General features: G+C 41.9%; 2 protein-coding genes across 1 annotated transcript in view; both read right to left on the reverse strand.

Moving 5' to 3' along the window:
* LOC134678026 (uncharacterized) overlaps positions 1-19,026 on the reverse strand; it is a 58,321-nt gene extending 39,295 nt beyond the window's left edge. Inside the window, exons 1-2 of the mRNA XM_063536462.1 lie at positions 18,919-19,026; positions 995-1,058 (exon numbers count right to left, since the gene is read on the reverse strand). Coding sequence (XP_063392532.1) covers positions 995-1,058; positions 18,919-18,988 — 134 coding nt within the window. The 5' untranslated portion in view covers positions 18,989-19,026. The remainder of the gene's footprint in view (positions 1-994; positions 1,059-18,918) is intronic.
* The window catches only part of LOC134677979 (fatty acyl-CoA reductase wat-like), a 339,904-nt gene that overhangs the window by 273,226 nt on the left and 43,535 nt on the right, over positions 1-23,143 (reverse strand).

Raw genomic sequence — 23,143 nt, forward strand, 5'->3', positions numbered from 1 at the left:
GTGAACTGACTCGACGCGGACATGTAAAATAAAGTTGTCTTAAATTAAACAGTGAATTAAACCAATATAATGTACCTAGTTTTCTCATTATAAACGTTACTGTGCCACCGACAGCGACACCCCAAATAGGTAAAGTAAAAAGGCATTTAATCCACCAAAAATCCACTCATTTTTTGTACAATTTACCGGTAACAGTTTGGCTGTTCAATTAAGAACTTTTCAAGAACGCTACGAGTACTATTTATTTTGATATTATTAATGATTGATTAATGGAAACAGGAAACCACGCATTGATTCGGGTTAAATATATTTTTATTTGTCTCAAAAGAAATATTACATTTCACTTATTGAGATAAGTCGATACATTCAGGAATTTTATAGGCTACTGAGCGTTAACACTAATGCAAAATATGTACATATTATTCTTATTAGAGGGACAGTAATAACAAAATGAGCACAACAATAAAACCGTTGACATAAACTAACTTAACACGTAATAATTTCCTGTGATGTTTTTATTCCTAAGTGTGCGATTCTAAAACATGTGGCGGGTAACGCTACGTCTTACGTAGGCGAACAACGCGCGAACGCGGCGCGGCGCGGCGCGGCGAAATACCTTTGATGCCCATAGAAGTGTCCTACGTAAGCGATCTCGTTGCGAACGCGGTGCGGCGCGATTTGCACGCGAATGTCAGGCGGCGCGGCGCGGCGCGGCGCGGCGGCGGCCGCTTTCGCCGCGCCGCGCCGCGCCGCGCCGCGTTCGCGCGTTGTTCGCCTACGTAAGACGTAGCGTAAGCATAGATTCCTTTGTTACCGGGGCTCAAGGCGATAACGTGTTGCCGTTTGCCAGGGCCGGATTTAGATGGCTGGAATATTATCTAAAACATGTTTTTAGTTTGTTTTTGAAGATGTTGAAAGTTGGTGCATTTTTAATGTTTTGTGGTAAATCATAGTATAGTATAGGTACATAAAATTATAGCTAAATATTATTTACCAATCCCGCGTTAAGTGGCTCTTATGTATTGTTGGGACAGCCGACGCAGCATCGGCCGAGGGAACTGTAAATAAAAAAAAGTTGTTTTATAAGGAAGCAAAGTGTTTAACTTCTCTTACTAAATATATTGATAACCAGCAACTCCAGCAAGCGAAAAATCCTAAAATATTGATCTTTGAGCGTAGAGTTGCTATATAAGTTATAAGCAGTAAGTAGGTATATACCCCGGAATCACCCTGTATATATAACTAAGTTATACCGACTATGTATACCTAACCAATAAATCCGGCCAAGTGCGAGTCGGGCTTGCATTCCAATCCAAGGGTTCCGTACATTACTCAATTTCTAAACAAATGCATGAATAAATTAATAAAATACTAGAACGCGAGCTAGCTGCTTTGTTACTGCTCACCGTTTGGAAACAAAAAATTTTATTACATGAATAATTTACATAAAAGTTCCTACAAAAAAGGTTATTCAAACTTTTTCGCTAGGGTCAATATTTAAAAAGAGGACCTTAGAATTTATTTTCTCTCTTTAATATCGTTTTTAATATTGACCCTAGCGAAAAAGTTTAAATAACCTTTTTTGTAGGAAATTTTATGTAAATTATTCAAGTAATAAAAAAAATTGTGCTATTGGCCATCGTTTACGAGTTATTTACGAATGACTAAAAAAGGGGACCTTACAATTTATTTTCTCCCTACAATTTTTTTTTTAAATACTCATCCTAGCGAAAAAAAGTAGCACTTATTTTATAAGAAATCTGAAACAGATTATTTACGTAAAAGATACTTTTTTGCTGTGGGCTACCGTTTACGAGTTATTTACGAAAAACAAGAAAAATAAACGATTGTACAACAAATTATAAGTAACTTTCCCACATTCATAATATTTTGTATTGAGATCACTCTGACCCACGCTTAAAATAATTTTTTATCACCCATTTATCAACAGTTTTGTATAATAAACTATATATATTTTCTTAAACGTAATAAGTGTAGCTTTACGACTGTATTTTTTGTTTTCAGATTCCTGCTACACTTTAAAAAAAATTGTTATAGTTTTAGAGAAATGTTGTTCCAAGTGAAGCGCGGCGGTGTCGAACTTCCCCCCTCCCCCCCCCCCCACTAAATCAGACGTGGTTCTCGATGTCTACCGGTCTGTTTCTGCTCAAGACCAGCTAAGAATCAACTGTGCTAAGTTTCAGCGCATAGTCACAAAGTGCAAGGTGTCGTGCACTAACAAACCAGGTAAGCGAAGCGAGCGTGAAAATTTTTCGATATAAAAACGCAATTTTACTTTTAGTCCCAACCACAACCAGAGAAGGGATGGCGCAGTTTTCTATCAGCCTAGCTTCGCATAGGGCTCGATATTTAAGGGTCTCAGCGAGGTTGTTTTTCCCAAAGAATTACGCGCCATTATTTTTGCAAATTAGCTTTTGGACAGCTAAAAAAAATCGTGTGGTAAAACTATGTGTCTGTCCCTACTTTTTTTTTCCCTAGCCTATTAGAGTGTCCCACTGCTGGGCAAAGGCCTCTCCCCTTAATTTCCACGACTCCCGATTTGGTGCTTCCTCCGGCCAGTTGTTCAGCAAGCTGTCCAGGTCATCTCGCCATCTTCGTTTGGGCCTACCGCGGCCACGTCCCTCTACCGGCATCCACTTGGTGGCTAAGCTAGCCCACCTCTCCGGATGCATGCGGTAGATGTGACCGGCCCAGTCCCATTTGAGCCTAGCGGTTTTCTCGCCTTGCGCAATGCCCTAATTTTAATATCACCTTTTTCAACCTGGCATTTTGGTGCGTGAAACGTGAGTAAAATCTCTTTAAAAAATCCGTAGGGGTCGGATCAAAAACTGTAATTAACTCCGACTCACGCTTGACTGTACATTTCTAATAGGTTTTCCTGTCATCTATAGGTATAGACCTATCTTATGTATTTTTTTCAAAATTTTAGACCTAGTAGTTTCGGAGATAAATGGTAATTTTTTGCCTATCTTCTTGAATAACTTCTAAACTGTTTATTCGAAAATTATAAAAAAATATATTTGAGATCCTTACAATAAGCTCTTTCATTTGATATGTAACATGATATAGTTTAAAAAAATATTTTTTTATTTTTCATTTACCCCCCAAAAGTGGCCCCCATGTTTAAAATTCATTTGTTTACGTTACATGTCCATATTTGGGTCACAAACTTACATAAGTGTACCAAATTTCAATTTGATTGGTCCAGTAGGTCCGGAGAAAATCGCCTGTGACAGACGGACAGACAGACAGACAGACAGACAGACAGACAGACGCACAGAGTCACGAGGGTTCCGTTTTTTCCTTTTGAGGTACGGAACCCTAAAAATCAATGTAATCTTGTTGACCCTAGGGAGAGGGGGCACCTAGAAATGCTTAGGGCATCAAAATATCTTAAACCGGCACTGATTGTTAAAAACTGTGTAATATACGGAACCCTTGGAACGCGAGTCCGACTCGCACTTGTTTTTATATAATTTTACATTTTTGATGATTAAATGCCGTTGTTAATTTCTTAACAATGTATTTTTCACCACACCAGCTCGGAAAGGCTTACTTTGCACTTCAAAAACTGATAGCAAAGTAGATAGCAAACTTTATTCACATATGAGGCAAAGTAATCAAATGCAAATTTTGAGTTGTTTTCTTATGTTTGCTGGTAGAATTGACTTTTCAATGATGATTTTGGATGATAAATATTTAATATTTGGATTTGATTTGATTTGATTTCATTTGATATTTTACATAATCAGAAATAATTACTACAAATAAAAATGTCAACGAAAATTATTCAGCATTTATTTATTTATTTATTTGCACAGGGAAACAAACAGCATATAATTACACATATAGTTAAAATAATTACTTAAGTTAATACAATTGCCAGAACAGTTTCCACTTGTGGGTAACATAATTATTGCTCTGAGTGAAGTAACATGCACTTAGGTATATAAATTAACGAGGCAATTACAAACTAAACCTAAAGATTATACAATTAATGACAAAAGACTACAATTAATACCAAATGACAAAACAACAATTAATGACAAAATGTATGGAACAGGTTAATTAATTACAACATTCACAACATTCAAGAAGAAGAAGAAGAAGCATTTTATACAGATTTGCTGCATTAAAAGTTAGTGATCGTTGTTTGATAATTATTTATTATTATTATCATTTCTTTTTGTTACTTTCATTGCAGATACAAATTTCGTGGTATTTAAGTAAAACATGTCTATATGTAAATATTTCTTTTTATAAGTACTATATGCTCCTACTAAATACTTATTGTTTGCATATCTTTTACGACTAAACGGAATGGAAAACAAATAAGTGGACCTGGTACAAAAGGTTGGACAACTAAATGACAATTTGTTTACAAAATATTGGGAGTCAACAATATTATTCAGAATCTTATATAAGAACGTGATATCCCTCTTTTCTCTACGCATCTGAAGACTTTCTAAATTATCATAGACGAAGGAATTGAATTTATATTTAAGACGATTAAGGAACTTTTTTTGAATTCGTTCTATAGAGTTTATATGTACTGAGTAGGGGGCTCCATGCTGCAGATGCATATTTCAAATGCGATCTAACAAATGCATTATAGAGGAGAAGTATTGTGTTGGGATTTTTAAAATTTTTACTCTGTCGAAGGATGAACCCGAGCATTCGATAGGCTTTAGACGTAATTTTGTCAACATGAGACGTACGTCAGTTGTATCTCACTATCGATATATACTCCTAAGTCCCTGACCTCGTTAACTCTGTTTAGTATTTGCGTACCTATCTTATACTTGAAATGTATGGGCTGATATTTCCGCGAGAAAGTAATTATGGAACATTTATCAATATTCAGGAAAAGTTTATTATTTGTACAATATATATTTAGTCTGTTTAAATCTTCCTGTAACCTGAAACAATCATTCAGATTTAGATTTAATAAGTGTAAAAATCTTAATAAATATCATCCGCATATAGTAATACATTTGAATCTGAAAAACAGTGTATAACATCATTAATATAAATGTTAAATAATAAAGGTCCCAAATGGGACCCCTGCGGGACGCCCGACGTAATAGGGATGAAACTGGATGTAAAGCCTTTAACAGTTACAGCTTGAGTCCTATCTCGCAAATAAGATGTGAGCCATCTGAGTAGATCGTCATGAATGCCGAAGTGTTCCAACTTTTTAAGTAATATGGAATGGGAGATTTTGTCAAAAGCCTTAGAGTAATCTGTATAAATGGCGTCGACTTGGTAGCCCCCATCCATGGCAGTTAAAATGTAATCCAGGAATTCACACAAATTTGTTTCTGTGGAACGTTTGTTGATAAAACCATGCTGTTGGGTTATCAGTAAAGGTCTAACTGTTGGGTATAGAGTATCATAAATAATCTTTTCTCAAAAATGGACGGCAAAGTCGACTTTGCCGTCTAAAAAATTGGTCGCGAAGCGCGTAGTTTATGGTCAGACAAAAATTAAAAAGTTAAAAACATTGCAGTCTCGATTTTGGGATTGCAATGTAGCATACAAATTCCATTATTTGTCGAGTTCCAAACTTTATAAAAGTTGAAATTATCATATCAAATGAAGGCACAGGCCCATTAAACAGCCAAACAGATGAATAGTACCGCGACTATTTAGATGTCTCAAATAGGTAGGCGTATTTATGGCAAAAAAATACACTCCTATTTTTTTATTAAAAAAAATAAAAAGGCGGCAAGGGTTTTTTTCTGTCAAAATATATATGTAAGAACGTTGCTTTTGTAAAATATTTCTATGATATTTATATTTCTTGCACCATTTTTGAGAAAAGCACTATATATGACTCGGCTGGAAGGCTATACTTGCTGGCTTCGGATTCAATTAAACGGACTCCCAAGGTCGTCCGTTTAAAACGAATCCTCAGCCTTCAAGAAGCTACTTCCGAGCCTCGACAATAATGTACTATTTCAAATATTTTGGGTTTTGATATGCCACGATAGTTTTTAATGTCTCGTTTATCACCCTTTTTAAAAATAGGGACTACAATTGATTTTTTCCAGATCTTGGGTAACACTCCTGATTTCAGAGAACCATTAAACAATAGTGTTATCGGTAACGCTAAAGAGCTACTACAACGCTTGAGAAATACTGGATGAATAGCGTCGGGCCCACTACCCTTTGACTCGTTTAACGTCTTCAGATGCTTCTCGACCAATGGCACAGTGATTTCAACGGTGTTGATAACGCTTACTGGCAGATTATTTTCTATGGAATCAAGTGAGCTCGACGTATTTACAATGGGTTCAAAAACAGATAGAAAAAAGTCATTAAATAAATTAGCTGTAGAGTGACCATCATTTGCTGATCTATTATCTAAAAATAAAGTGTCAGGAAGACCGGTATCGTTTCTATCAGTTTTGGACTTTATGAATGACTAAAAGTGTTTGGAATCAAATCTGATATTATTTACAGCTCTAGATAAAAACTAGATTTTGCCCTGTGCGCGGGGCCCGAGGGCCCCGCGGTACGCGTGTTGTTTGCTGTTGGTGCTGTTGTTGATGTGTTGTTGTTGGTAATGTTGTTGTTGCTGTTGTAATTGTGTAGTAGTTTGTTTTCCAGAGGGAAAAGGAAATGAAGTTGTACTTTTGCTTGAAAGAAAAGGTCCGCATGCGAGCACTTCATTCCCGCAGCTCGGCCTTCGGCCTCGCGTGCTTGGGAAATCGTAAGGGACGCTCCGGGCCTTCGGCCCTACGCGGAGCTCGGCCTTCGGCCTTCGCTGGGTTTCGAAGCTCAGCGTCGGGCCTTCGGCCCGCCGCTTCGCTTATTAAAACACTTGAAGGGTTGGTTTTGCTTTGGGGCGTAAGCGGGAAGTTGGAGCTTAAACACGACCCAATAGTAAAAGTGTCTTGACAAGCTCACGTCGGGCCTACGGCCTTCGGCCTTCGGCCCGTCGTTTCGCTTGTCTAAGACACTTTTCCTATTGGGTCGTGTTTAAGCTCCAACTTCCCCCTCTCGTGTGACGCTTCGGGCCTTCGGCCCTACGCGGAGCTCGGCCTTCGGCCTTCGCTAGCCTCGACGCTACGCCGTCGGGCCTTCGGCCCGCCGGCTCCGCTTATCAAGACAGTTGACTTGGTAGAACGCTTGGGACTTCATTCACGCAGCTCGGCCTTCGGCCTCGCGTGCTAGCGCATGCGTAAGGGACGCTCCGGGCCTTCGGCCCTACGCGGAGCTCGGCCTTCGGCCTTCGCGAGCCTCGACGCTCCGCCGTCGGGCCTTCGGCCCGCCGGCTCCGCTTATCGAGACAGTTGACTTTGTAGAACGCTTGGAGGCACCGCATTCACGCAGCTCGGCCTTCGGCCTCGCGTTTCGGGAGTCGGGGTGGAGGCTCCGGGCCTGACGGCCCGTCGCGGGGTCGGCCTTCGGCCTCCCGGCCCGAAGCTCGCCCTTCGGGCTCGCTTAACACAGTTTTTGTATAGAATTTCGCTTTGTTCGTCATTCCCGCGGCGAGGCCTTCGGCCTCGCCCAAAATTACTGGGGGTAGGACACGCTTGGACATTCGGGGTGAAGCTCCGGGCCTGACGGCCCGTCGCGGGGTCGGCCTGCGGCCTCCCAGCCTGAAGCTCGCCCTTCGGGCTCGCTTAACGTACTTGGAAAATTTGTTTTGCCCGTGTCAGCCGCCATTTTGAATTTTTCCAAAAATTTTTTTTGACATGGTAATCTTGGGCCCCCAAGCTCGCCGCATGCCAAATTTCAGCGCGCTCGGACCAACTTGAAAAAAAAAAAAAAAAAAAGTCGGCCATTTTGAATTTTTTTAAATGCAGTTGTATTTCTCTCGAGGCCTTCTATGACATTTGGTCGAGCACCCCCCACCTATCACGCACCGTTTAAAAGTTGCCATACAAAATAAAAGTGGTCATTTTTTCCGCCATCTTGGATTTTTTCAAAATTTTTTTTTACCAATCGAATCCAGGGGACCCCGAGATTCCGTGACCAAAATTTCAGCGCGCTGGGACAAACTTGAAAAAACGTCAAAAAAAAAAGTCGGCCATATTGAAAAAAAAATGGCGGCGTCAAAAACTGCCAGGGTCCCTCTATGACATTTGGTCGAGCACCCCCCCTCTACCTCTTACCGTTTAGCCGGGCCGTCAAACATTTTTCGACCCGGGAGTCGAATCCAAAAATCCATATTTTTCTGGACCTACATTTTTGGCCCTCTATACGAATCACTTTTTTTTTTTAACCCAAGTCTTACAGTTTCCAAATAAAACAGGTACATTAGAAATCAGTCGGTTTGTAGCTATATATAATATTAACTAGTTTTGTGCGTTGTGCGCGGGGCCCGAGGGCCCCGCGGTCTTCTTGTTGTTGTTTTGTTGTTGGTGCTGTTGTTTGTGCTGTTGTTTTTGGTAATGTTGTTGTTGCTGTTGTAATTGTGTAGTAGTTTGTTTTCCAGAGGGAAAAGGAAATGAAGTTGTACTTTTGCTTGAAAGAAAAGGTCCGCATGCGAGCACTTCATTCCCGCAGCTCGGCCTTCGGCCTCGCGTGCTTGGGAAATCGTAAGGGACGCTCCGGGCCTTCGGCCCTACGCGGAGCTCGGCCTTCGGCCTTCGCTGGGTTTCGAAGCTCAGCGTCGGGCCTTCGGCCCGCCGCTTCGCTTATTAAAACACTTGGAGGGTTGGTTTTGCTTCGGGGCGTAAGCGGGAAGTTGGAGCTTAAACACGACCCAATAGTAAAAGTGTCTTGACAAGCTCACGTCGGGCCTACGGCCTTCGGCCTTCGGCCCGCCGTTTCGCTTGTCTAAGACACTTTTCCTATTGGGTCGTGTTTAAGCTCCAACTTCCCCCTCTCGTGTGACGCTTCGGGCCTTCGGCCCTACGCGGAGCTCGGCCTTCGGCCTTCGCGAGCCTCGACGCTTCGCCGTCGGGCCTTCGGCCCGCCGGCTCCGCTTATCAAGACAGTTGACTTTGTAGAAAGCTTGGAGGCACCGCATTCACGCAGCTCGGCCTTCGGCCTCGCGTGCTTGAGAGCTCGTAAGGGACGCTCCGGGCCTTCGGCCCTACGCGGAGCTCGACCTTCGGCCTTCGCTGGGTTTCGAAGCTCAGCGTCGGGCCTTCGGCCCGCCGCTTCGCTTATTAAAACACTTGGGGGGTTGGTTTTGCTTCGGGGCGCAAGCGGGAAGTTGGAGCTTAAACACGACCCAATAGGAAAAGTGTCTTGACAAGCTCACGTCGGGCCTACGGCCTTCGGCCTTCGGCCCGCCGTTTCGCTTGTCTAAGACACTTTTCCTATTGGGTCGTGTTTAAGCTCCAACTTCCCCCTCTCGTGTGACGCTTCGGGCCTTCGGCCCTACGCGGAGCTCGGCCTTCGGCCTTCGCGAGCCTCGACGCTCCGCCGTCGGGCCTTCGGCCCGCCGGCTCCGCTTATCAAGACAGTTGATTTTGTAGAACGCTTGGGACTTCATTCACGCAGCTCGGCCTTCGGCCTCGCGTGCTTAAGAGCTCGTAAGGGACGCTCCGGGCCTTTGGCCCTACGCGGAGCTCGGCCTTCGGCCTTCGCGAGCCTCGACGCTCCGCCGTCGGGCCTTCGGCCCGCGGGCTCCGCTTATCAAGACAGTTGGCTTGGTAGAACGCTTGGGAGCACCGCATTCACGCAGCTCGGCCTTCGGCCTCGCGTTTCGGGACTCGGGGTGGAGGCTCCGGGCCTTCGGCCCGTCGCGGGGTCGGCCTTCGGCCTCCCGGCCCGAAGCTCGCCCTTCGGGCTCGCTTAACACAGTTTTTGTATAGGATTTTGCTTTGTTCGTCATTCCCGCGGCGAGGCCTTCGGCCTCGCCCAAAATTACTGGGGGTAGGACACGCTCGGACATTCGGGGTGAAGCTCCGGGCCTGACGGCCCGTCGCGGGGTCGGCCTGCGGCCTCCCAGCCTGAAGCTCGCCCTTCGGGCTCGCTTAACCTGCTTGGAAAATTTCAATTGCCCGTATCAGCGGCCATTTTGGATTTTTCCAAAAAATTTTTTTGACATGGTAATCTCGGGCCCCCAAGCTCGCCGCATGCCAAATTTCAGCGCGCTCGGACCAACTTGAAAAAAAAAAAAAAAAAGTCGGCCATTTTGAAAATTTTTAAATGCAGTTTGTTTTGTCTCGGGGCCCTCTATGACATTTGGTCGAGCACCCCCCACCCATCTCGCACCGTTTAAAAGTTTCCATACAAAATTAAAATGCTCATTATTTCCGCCATCTTGGATTTTTTCCAAAAATTTTTTTATTCGTAGGTATCTAGAGGCCTCTATCTCTCGCCATGCCAAATCTCAGCGCGCTCGGACCAACTTGAAAAAATGAAAAAAAAAAAGTCGGCCATTTTGAAATTTTTTTAATGCAGTTTGTTTTGTCTCGGGGCCTTCTATGACATTTGGTCGAGCACCCCCCACCTATCTAGCACCGTTCAAAAGTTGCCATACAAAATAAAAGTGGCCAGTTTTCCAACAATTAAAGCATTTTTCCAAAAATTTTTTTTTCGTAGGAATCTAGAGGACTCCGAGATTCCGTGACCAAAATTTCAGCGCGCTAGGACAAACTTGAAAAAAATTAAAAAAAAAAGGCGGCCATTTTGAAAAAAAAATGGCGGCTTCAAAAACTGCCAGGGTCCCTCTATGACATTTGGTCAAGCACCCCCCACCTACCTCCCACCGTTTGGCCGGGCCGTCCAACATTTTTCTAACCGGAAGCGGTAGACGAAAAGTCGGAATTTTCTGGAGGTCACCAGACCGCCCTCTATACGACCGTACCAAACTCGAATACCCCACGAACCTCCTTCCGGGAGAACAATTATGTCAATCAATCTTCGGGTTGCGGCTTTAAATAATAGTAAATAACTTATAACACGACTGTTCCATGGCCTTAATTTTGTATCGTAAACTGGAGAAAGCATTATAGTCAGATATTCTTTTATAAATTTTCTATTTTTTATGAATTCTATTTTTACCCGACTACGGCAACGCAAAAGGAGGGTTATGATTTTGACCGGTATGTATGTGGGTATGTATGTATGTATGTATGTATGTATGTTCATCTGTTCCCTCATAACTTCTAAAGTACTTATTATAATTTAACAAACAATATGTCATTCGAATCGTCTTAATCGTCCGCTGGTTATAGGCTATATGGCGTCACAAAAAAATTAACACTGCGCCCTCTAGAGGTCATAAAGTCACGAACCAAAAAACTAAAATTAAGTAATGATGATGTGTTATACATCATTGGAAAGAGCTCGATTAGCACATTTCAAATATATAAATATTGTTAGCTTTTGCATCCGGCTTTGCTTGAATACGCCAGATAAAACATTAATTAATCGGTTAGGTGATTCGAACTATGAATCTACAAGCGCTCTGGATTATATCCGCGTGTTACGCGACTACGGCGATACAAGAAGGTTTTTGCAAAAGAAATTTGTTTGGCCGCTATACATGGTGTTTTTTTAATGACCTGCAATATTTTATTTATAACGTGAATAGGTATAGAAGTCTAGATCAGCTAAAAGGTATGAAACAGCCATACAAGAGACGGACGAGGCACGCTGTCCGTACGAAGCTGACTGTACGCGTTCCAAAGCCGGGCGCCTTCGGCGCCCTCACATTAAAAGAGTCGGGCGTAGCCCGACGTACGCGTTCTAAAGCCGGGCGTCTTCGGCGTCCTCATACTAAAAGAGTCGGGCGTAGCCCGACGTACGCGTTCCAAAGACGGCCGCCATCGGCGCCCTCATACTAAAAGAGTCGGGCGGAGCCCGACGTACGCGTTCCAAAGCCGGGCGCCTTCGGCGCCCTCATACTAAAAGTGTCGGGTGTAGTCCGACGTACGCGTTCCAAAGCCGGGCGCCTTCGGCGCCCTCATACTAAAAGAGTCGGGCGGAGCCCGACGTACGCGTTCCAAAGCCGGGCGCCTTCGGCGCCCTCATACTAAACGTGTCGGGCGGAGCCCGACGTACGCGTTCCAAAGCCGGGCGCCTTCGGCGCCCTCATACTAAAAGTGTCGGGTGTAGTCCGACGTACGCGTTCCAAAGCCGGGCGCCTTCGGCGCCCTCATACTAAAAGAGTCGGGCGTAGCCCGACGTACGCGTTCGAAAGCCGGGCGCCTTCGGCGCCCTCATACTAAAAGAGTCGGGCGTAGCCCGACGTACGCATTCGAAAGCCGGGCGCCTTCGGCGCCCTCATACTAAAAGTGTTGGGCGTAGCCCGACGTACGCGTTCCAAAGCCGGGCGCCTTCGGCGCCCTCATACTAAAAGAGTCGGGCGTAGCCCGACGTACGCGTTCGAAAGCCGGGCGCCTTCGGCGCCCTCATACTAAAAGAGTCGGGCGTAGCCCGACGTACGCATTCGAAAGCCGGGCGCCTTCGGCGCCCTCATACTAAAAGTGTTGGGCGTAGCCCGACGTACGCGTTCCAAAGCCGGGCGCCTTCGGCGCCCTCATACTAAAAGAGTCGGGCGTAGCCCGACGTACGCGTTCGAAAGCCGGGCGCCCTCGGCGCCCTCATACTAAAAGAGTCGGGCGTAGCCCGACATACGCGTTCCAAAGCCGGGCGCCTCCGGCGCCCTCATACTAAAAGTGTCGGGCGTAGCCCGACGTACGCGTTCCAAAGCCGGGCGCCTTCGGCGCCCTCATACTAAAAGAGTCGGGCGGAGCCCGACGTACGCGTTGCAAAGCCGGGCGCCTTCGGCGCCCTCATACTAAAAGTGTCGGGCGTAGCCCGACGTACGCGTTAAGCGCCCTCATACTAAAAGTGTCGAGCGTAACCCGACGTACGCGTTCCAAAGCCGGGCGCCTTCGGCGCCCTCATACTAAAAGTAATTAAATAAAAAATAAGTTCAAAAACTAAAACCCGACTACTGCAAATCGCGCTCTAAAAAGTATGAAACAAGATAGAATTCTTATCTAAAATTATCAAGCAGGAAATATTATAAATGTTACCATTTTTTTTAATATAAAAATACAACGTAATATAATTGACTGAATTTTTTATATATTTACAGAGATTCAGAGGATAGCCGTGGTCGTATGCCACATTATTTTTAAGTTTATAATCGTGGCATACGACCACGGCGATCCTCTGAATCTCTGTAAATATATAAAAAATTCAGTAAATTATATTACGTTGTATTTTTATATAAAAAAAATGGTAACATTTATAATATTTCCTGCTTGATAATTTTAGATAAGAATTCTATCTTGTTTCATACTTTTTAGAGCGCGATTTGCAGTAGTCGGGTTTTAGTTTTTGAACTTATTTTTTATTATTTATTAAAGTAATAAGGGAACGAGAGAACCATATTGGATATTTACAATTATTATTAGATAGAGTTTTTGTCGGAACGAAGTCGTCTATAATCTTATTAACTATGGAATAAAAACAATCTCCGGCATTTTCAATGTTATTAACGTCTAAATGCAATTCCCAGTTTATTTGGTTTCATTTTGAATTTATTATATCGTATTCTGCTGCATAATAACGGCGAACAGTACGTAATGCAGGTTTTAAATGACGCTCTATCGAACCTATATCAGTCGTTATGCAAAAGACTGGGTGATGAGTGTCAATCGGTACTAATGGGTCTACGATTTTGACTTCACAGTCACGGTTACAAAGCACTAAATCCAACTGCCTACCATTTTTATTAGGTATATTATTATACTGTTGCCAGTTACAGAAGTTCAAAAATGCCGCTAATTGAGTAGTGAGACAGTTGATGTTAGAGTTACTTAATTTAAGGGCTTGTGAACGCTGGTCAATACGGACCCAAACTGCATCTCCAATATTAAAGTCACCTATGACTAAAAAATCGTCATCGGGAAAATCCGTATTTAAATTAGATAAAAATTCAAAAAATAATTTAATGACGAAATTAATAAAGTATTGAACGAACATATCCCAAAAATAAAAATCAAGCTAAAAAGAAAACGTAAAAAACACTGGTTAACTGTAGGAATAAAATTATCTTGCCAGCGCAAAAGATTGTTAAAAATACTCGTGACAAAAACAAACAATACCGTATTACAAAAACACTATATATAGACATTATGATAAAATATTAAAAAAAGCAATTATCACATCCATAAAAATTCAATACATAAATAGGTTAAAAAAAAACAAATAATATGGTCAAAACAATGTGGAACATAATTAATGAAAAAACTAATAAAAAACAAAAAAAAAAGAACCCCAAAACTTAAGTCTACAAATAAACGATACGCAAACCTGTGATCCAAGACAAGTAGCTGAATATTTTAATATTTTTTTATATCTATAGGGAAAACTTCTGAAAATACAATGCCTGCTGAACAACGAATAGGGAGGCCTGTACTCCAACACACTGAGAATACGATGTTTCTTGCCCCCGTTACCTATCAAGAAGTACATACAATAATAAAAAACCTAAAAAACAAAAACAGCCACGGAATATACGATCTCCCGCCATCCTTAATACGACAATGTGCAAACGAGCTAACTCAACCATTATATAATTTAATAAACCAATCGTTTATACTTTCCCCGATTTAATAAAAACAGCCATAGTAAATCCGATCCACAAAAAACAGTCAAAAACTAATCCTAATAACTACCGCCCGATAGATCTACTTCCTACAGCATCGAAAATATTCGAAATAGCGATGTGCAATCGAATAAACGCATTCTGCGAAAAATATAAAATATTTGATGAATCACAAAATGGTTTTCGAAAGAAACGCTCTACAACTCTGGCGGTTTTCAAATACGTTCAATCTATCCTCGACATAAGATAAGATTTCTTTATTGTCAAAACTGTGTTGGTACATAGGTCTTATAAATATTACAGAAGTCCATCAGATTGCCCATTTCGGGCGTACAATTATAAACTAACCTAATGCATGCAAAAAAAAACAAATAAGTAAACAATAACAATAACATTAACATAACATCATGTCATAACTATTAATTGTCTATGTACATAAAATATTCATTTAAATTATAGAAACTTTTTGTTAACAGCCATTTCTTGAGCTGGATTTTAAATCTGATCCCCTCTTGGGCCTTAATGTATTCAGGCAAGTGATTATTTATTTTTATTCCTGAGGCATATGTGCTCTTGCTTAGTATAAAACTAGACGATCTAATCGTACAAACATCATATTTGTATTGCAATCTTATATTATTTTTTTAGTCACTTTTTTTAATAAATATGTCATTTTGTTCCTTAACTAATACACAAATTTCCTAAGACATATTAGACTCAAAACAATACGCTATTGGCATACTACTGGACATGACCAAAGCTTACGACAAAGTTCAATACCCAATCCTATTAAACACGTTTTACCGAAATCGGAGTTCGGGGAATAGCTCACGAATGGGTCAATTCATACTTAACTAATAGAAACCAACATGTCGAAATAGATCACTTTGAGCATAAAACGGGCATAATACAAAAAGTGCAGTCAGAAACTCAAGTAATCACCTCCTCCATACCGCAAGACAGTGTCTGCCTAGTCAGACACAGACCAGACCACAGACAGTGTCTGTGGCTGCCTCCTATTTTTATGTTACATAAACGACCTTCCAAAAACAATACAAGATAAATCTATCTTATTTGTTGACGACCTGTCTGCCCTCGGAATACCCAACTGGCGTGAAGTGGCGCAAAATAGGGCAGAATGGCGCTCTCTTGTGTCAGAGGCCAAGATCCTCTTTGGGTCACTGAGCCAGTGATGTATGTATGTATGTGTATGTATTTGTTGACGACATCTCAATACTCACACCCTGTCAATGTACAACCAACTTAAATGATAAAATAAATAACATCCTTACTAACGTCGAGAGCTGGATGCACGATCACAATTTAGAAATAAATTATAATAAAACTAAATTCGTCGAGACACTTGGTTCATGGGGCAGAGGCGCACATATGCTCCTTAAGGCGCTTGGGAAAAGGTTGAGGGAGGCGCGGGCAGCTTTCTCGCGCACCGAATTGCCGTCGCAATCCAGCGCGGGAACGCTGCCTGCGTGTTGGGCACCCTCCCGAGGGCACCAAATTTTGATAGGTATTTTTAATTTTTAGTTTTAGTTATTTTAATTGTAGTTAGTTTTAGTTTTATATTCCTATTTATGTCTTTTAGTAATTTATGTAATTTAATATTTTGTCTATGTACTAGTAACAAGATTTTAATGTAAACTAAATTAATGACATTCTACCCCTATCAGAGAGAACCATTGGCAATCGATTTCAGCCACAACTCTGTAAACCCGTGTTCTTATAACCCGGCAACCTTCAAATCAAGAGTGAACAGGCACCTTCTGGGCGAGCTCGCTCCATCGTAGGCCACGTCTACGCCTCGGCTAGTCTGTGGCCATGAGTAAGCCCATTCATAATAAAAAAAAACTAGAAATAATCGACACATTTTCACTACTCGGAATCACTATAGATAAAAACATATCCTGGAAACTGGAAATTTTCTTATGCACTTCGCGAAATCAAAAAAACTACCGACATTCAAACCGCACTCTCAACATACTATGCCTTATGGATACTCCTGGCTCTGCTATGGAATAATCTTATGGGGAAATAGTACCTAGTGAAGCTCCCTCCCTTTTCATTAAGAAAAAAAACCTGATACGGATAATCGTCAATATTGAAGAACCGGATAGTTGCAAACCGTACTTTGTAAAATATAAAATACTTACTCTACCCTGCCTTTACATTTTGGAGACTTGCAAATTTGTACATAAATACACAGAATTTTACACAAAACGAGGAGACATGCCCTCGCCCTACCCATCTAGATACAATTCAAGATTAATGCCACCACCCTCCCGATTAAAACTACATTCTACTGGCCCTTTAAAAATGTCGATAAAATTATATAATAAATTACCTGAAGAATTTAAAAAAGAAGAAAAAGAAAGTGTTTTTCAAATAAACTAAAACAAATGCTTATAACAAAAACCTATTATTCTGTGAATGAATATTTAAACGACCAATTATAAAATGTCATTTTTCTGTACAATTACCAATAAGCTTGTTACAGTTGTTACCTAGTGTAAAAAAAAACACATTAGTTTAAGTTAGCTTAAGTTACTTATAAGGATTGCCATGCCCTAACGGGGCTCATGTTTGAGACTTTTATTTTATAAGATCTTATGTACAACATGAATGCAAAATAAACTACTTGAATACTTGAATACATTTAATATTTGCTTCGGGTTGGTGTGGTGAAAATTTTTGTGTTTCACTTGGGGGCAAATTTTGATTAACCCTTTACCTACGGGCTATTAAATCGCTCCGTCACCGCCCAATACGGGCATGTTTTGGCGAGAGTCAGCGGTTAGACATAATTTCACTTACACTTGTAACTTTTGAAGTATTACAGCTACACACTTGAAACTTCACACACACAATAAGTATAATGTTTTTAATCAATAAATAATCACTTGGAGTAATAATATTCACTATTTTTTCTGCTATCAAGCAATATACCAGTCACTAAGAAATTGAAGATTTTTAAGTTACTACTCGCGGATCTCACAAGTTTAGGTTTAAGAACATTAGTTTATAATATACTTAACACAAATAAACACTTAAATAACGATAATTATGAAAATAATGCGTAAATATCAATCACAAAAAACGTTGTACTAAAACAATTTGCCACTTATGGAAAATAGTGATGTGCGTCTATCGACACATTTGTCGATTTATCGATAACCTAGTAAATGTAAAACTGAAATTCAAAAAAGCGGTAATTTTAAAATTATGTTTATGTCAGAGCCATCTACCGAAATATTATGATATTTTTTTCTTTGTATCTATACTAATCACAGTGCATAATGTGACCGCTATTACCAAGCCAAAAGGTCTCGTTTTGCTTTAAAAAATGTTGAACACGACCATTACTTCGATCAACTATAGTTGACACCCGTACTGCAGCGGTGTTGCCTTACTGGCAACTCTGGTTGACACCCGTAGGTAAAGGGTTAACCCTCGTGCTTTGAAACCCTCGCAACGCTAAGATTCCATTTTTCGAACCACTCGCTACGCTCGTGGTTCAATTTTGGACTCTTTCGCTTTGCTCGGGTATCAATATTAGCACGAGCGGTTGTACAACAACTTTGCCCCCTTGTAAAACAAATAACTATTTTATATGTGAAACGCGAGTGAATCACCTTTAAAAAGCCGGTAGGGGTCGGATCAAAAACTAAGTAATTAGTCTGACTCACGCTTGACTGCACATTTCTAATAGGTTTTCCTGTCATCTATAGGTAAAGAACTATTTTGTATATTTTTTTCAAAATTTTAGTCGCAGTAGTCTCGGAGATAAAGGGGGAATGGTAATTTTTTGGCTATTTTCCTAAATAACTTCTGAACTATTTATTTTAAAATTACAATAGAAATATTATATTTTAGATTCTCAAAATGAGTTCTTTCATTTGATATGTAACACGATATAGTTAAAAAAAAAACATTATTTTTTAATTTTCTCATTTACACCCCCAAATGTGGCCCCCATGTTTAAAATTCATTTATTCCATCTTTGGGTCACGAATTTACATGTGTGTACTAAATTGGTCCAGTACTTTTGGAGAAAATGGGCTGTGACAGACGGACAGACAGACAGACGCACGAGTGATCCCATAATGTACCTAAAAATTAGACCTAGTACCTAAAAGTAGACCAAGTTCTTAACGATTGTGTTACGATAACGTGTGACAAAGAACTACTTAAGCCTTCCTCTACCTTAGTTTTTGATGAGTTAATTATCTTCTTGTGAGATAAGGATCCTGATTCCTGAGTTCCTGATCGAATATATAATGTAAGTACCTCCACAGCCGAGAACCTATAATTTTTGACAACCACCACACACATAATGAAAGATTAATACTTACAGTAAACCAAAGCGACACACCACATTATTAGGAAAAAAAGTGTTTTCGGTTGAAACTTCTTATTGATCATATTAAAGAGATGCTAAAGGATATTCGTTTACTTAACCTGTCACAAAATGGCAGCGTGTGCGTCTCAGCACTGTTTTATATGGCAGTTCTAATTTTCTCACCACACATTTTTAGGGTTCCGTAGGCAGAACGGTAAAAGAAGCAAAATATATAATACTAGCTTTTGCCCGCGACTTCGTCTGCGTGGAGTTAGTGACAGCAGCTAAAGTAGGTATAGCGCCTAGATAGTTCTAATAGCAATCATTCAATTCGCGCATTGATTACTTCAATTATTAGGCAATTCATTATTCTTTTCAATTCCATCCCCCTTTGCACTCTCTTCAGGGATGGTTTCTGACTTAAAAACTATCCTATGTCCTTCCCCGGGACTCAAACTATCTCTATACCAAATTTCGACTAAATTGGTTCAGCGGCTTAAGCGTGAAGAGGTAACAGACAGACAGACAGACACACTTTCGCCTTTATAATATGGAATATAGGTAGGTAACTAAGTCTTAGTCTTAAGAGTCCCAAGAACTTAGAAACGATAGGTACCTACCTGAAGAAAATAGAACGAGTAGAAGTAATATTAGAGTCGTAACATTTAGAGTCCAACAAGAATTGTAGAAAAATATTGAGGGCGCCACTTGCTACGTAACTGTCACAAGTTTGATGTGAAATGTTTACGAAATTGTTGCTATAGTATGGGATTTTTTTAGTTCAATTTTAATTGATTTCTACTCCTTATTTTATGTTACACTATACTTGCTTTATTTTCTAAGTACAATCACATGAAGTCGCCGCCATAAAATAGGAGTAATTACCTAATTAAATAGGTAATATATTTTTTGAAATTAAAAGAGAAATGGTTTCCGCGGAACCGCGCATAATTTTTAAACAGCTTTCAATTTAGATAGGTCCTGTTTTAATTAATGCACTACTTTCAGATAAAACGTTTAAGTATTCATCTGCTTCAATCATTGAACTAATTGCAGTTCTGATACCTTTAATGTACTCTCACAACGTCATAATTAGTTTAAAAGGCACGTGTAGCACACACACAATAATACTACCTACTACTATTTTTTGGAATGAAAACTTCTTTAGCGGCGCTGTGCACTTTTTGTGATGGGGAAAAAATGTTAAACTCGCGACAGGTCACGTGACCGTAAGGTTCGAAAGACGTAAGACGGACACATGACCTGGGCTATAACCGCGAAAATCGAAGTTCGCAAATTGCGGGGATTTTTCTCTGTCACTCTAATTACGCCTTCATTGGAGTAAAAGAGAAAGATCCCCGCAATTTGTGAATTTCGGTTTTCGCGGTAGCCGCTCTGATCGAAAAACTGTTACAATGTCATTGAGTTTACACTTCTGCCGGCACTCCCGGAGTGCAACCAGTTGTTTTTTTTCACAAATTGGACTTAAGTATGGAATTTCAGGGGTAGGAAACTAGTATGTTCGGATTGTTCGGGCATTATAATATACTAGCTGTGCCCGCGGCTCCGCCCGCGTGGAATTCAGTCTGTGTCAGTAAGCGGCTTTGGTAGGCGTACACTGCGTACAGCGTGGCACGTACCGTAGGTCGGTCTATACCCGACTCTTTTAGTATATGAGGGCGCCCGGCTTTGGAACGTGTACAGCGAGCCACGTACGTCGGATTACGCCCGACGCTTTGAGTATGAGGGCGCCGAAGGCGCCCGACTTTGGTAGGCGTTCAGCGTGGCACGTACGTCGGTCTACGCCCGACTCTTTTAGTATGAGGGCGCAGAAGGCGCCCGGCTTTGGAACGCGTACAGCGAGCCACGTACGTCGGATTACGCCCGACGCTATGAGTATGAGGGCGCCGAAGGCGCCCGGCTTTGGAAAGCGAACAGCGCGCCACGTACGTCGGGCTACGCCCGACGCTTTGGGTATAAGGGCGCCGAATGCGCCCGGCTTTGATAAGCGTACAACGTAACACGTACGTCGGGCTACGCCTGACACTTTTAGTATGAGAAAGTCGTAGTCGCTTGGCTTTGGTCCGCTTCCAGTGCGCCACATACATCGGGCCACGCCCGACTCATTTAGTATGAGGGCACTTAAGGCGCCCGTCTTTGGAACTGGTACAGCGCGCCACGTGCGTCGAGTTACGCCCGATGCTTTGAGCATGAGGGCGCCGACGACGCCCGGATTTGGTAAGCGTACAGCGTGGCACGTACGTCGGTCTACGCCCGACTCTTTTAGTATGAGGGCGCCAAAGGCGCCCGGCTATGGAACGCGTACAGTGCGCCACGTACGTCAGGCTACGCCCGCCGCTTTGAGTATGAGCCTAGTGCATCGAGCTACGCCCGACTCTTTTAGTATGAGGGCTCCGAAGGCTCCCAGCTTTGAAACTGGTACAGCGTGGCACGTACGTCGGTCTACGCCCGACTCTTTGAGTATGAGTGCATCGGGCTATGCCCGACTCTCTTAGTATGAGGGCGCCGAAGGCGCCCGGCTTTGGAACTGGCACAGCGCGCCTACGCCCGACTCATTTAGTATGAGGGCGCCAAAGGCGCCCGGCTATGGAACGCGTACAGTGCGCCACGTACGTCAGGCTACGCCCGCCGCTTTGAGTATGAGCCTAGTGCATCGAGCTACGCCCGACTCTTTTAGTATGAGGGCTCCGAAGGCTCCCAGCTTTGAAACTGGTACAGCGTGGCACGTACGTCGGTCTACGCCCGACTCTTTGAGTATGAGTGCATCGGGCTATGCCCGACTCTCTTAGTATGAGGGCGCCGAAGGCGCCCGGCTTTGGAACTGGCACAGCGCGCCGTGTGCTTCGGGTTACGCCCGACGCCCGATGCTTTGGGTATGAGGGCGCCGAAGGCGCCCGGCTTTGGTAAGCGTACAGCGTGACACGTACGTCGGGCTACGCCTGACACTTTTAGTATGAGCGGCCTAAGGCGCCCGGCTTTGGAACTGGTACAGCGCGCCACGTGCGTCGGGTTACGCCCGATGCTTCGAGTATGAGGGCGCTGAAGGCGTAACAGCGGACGTAAGTACTCTTATGTACGTCTAAATCGGTTAAGGCATTCAGAAGTTAAGGCGGAATAAAGAAACTCACATAAATAAATATATTTTATTATACCTACATACACTCGTATTTCTTTTGGGCAGTCGTGAAGTGTAAAAAGACGGCACTGTGCAATTAGGGGTAATTAATTTGTTTAATTTTGTTATATTATTAAATCAACATAATTATTCAATTAAATTTGTTGATACCCGGTCTTCTAAACATAGAGTTAATTTGGCAAAATCCTTCCTCGCTGGCTTATTCGTGTCACTACGTATTAAATTCAGCGCCATCTGTTAGTTTTCCAGGGTACTCAATAGTGGTAGCACATATTTGAAAAAAGTTTGCCCCTCCTTCCTAAGTAGCGCCATAAGATTCAGGGGCAAACTTAAATAAAGCGGGTGTTGTGGCTACCCCCCCTTTTAGGGGTTGAATTTTTATAGCCTATAACCTGGCCGGAGATTTTCTCGACAGATTAGTAAAGTTTGCATCAGAATCCGTTCAGCCGTTTTCACGTGATGCGCGTTCAAATAAACAGACAAACAGATAAACAGATAAACAGACAAACAGACAAAAATTCTAAAAACTGTTGGGACGTGTTCTGTTATCGATTCTAAGTATCCCCAGCCAACTTTTTTTCAAATATCTTCCATGTACAGACTTTCGACCCTCTACAGCTTTATTATATGTATATGTCGCAGTAAGATAGATAAAGCCGCGCGTTATATAGTTATAACTCTAGGGATATAATTATATGACGTAACATAGTTATATGGAAGCGATTCATTACTATCTTACTAGGTATATCTATCTATACATATAATAAAGCTGTAGACGGTCGAAAGTCTGTACATGGAAGATATTTGAAAAAAAGTTGGCTGGGGATACTTAGAATCGATAACAGAACACGTTCCAACAGTTTTTAGAATTTTTGTCTGTTTGTCTGTTTATCTGTTTATCTGTTTGTCTGTTTATTTGAACGCGCATCACGTGAAAACGGCTGGACGGATTTTGATGAAAACTTTACTAATCTGTCGAGAAAATCTCCGGCCAGGTTATAGGCTATAAAAATTTAATCCATATAAGGGGGGGAAGCCACAATACTCGCTTGATTTAAGTTTGCCCCTGAATCTTATGGCG

Source organism: Cydia fagiglandana, chromosome 27 (genome assembly GCF_963556715.1).
Source record: "Cydia fagiglandana chromosome 27, ilCydFagi1.1, whole genome shotgun sequence".
NCBI lineage: Eukaryota > Metazoa > Arthropoda > Insecta > Lepidoptera > Tortricidae > Cydia > Cydia fagiglandana.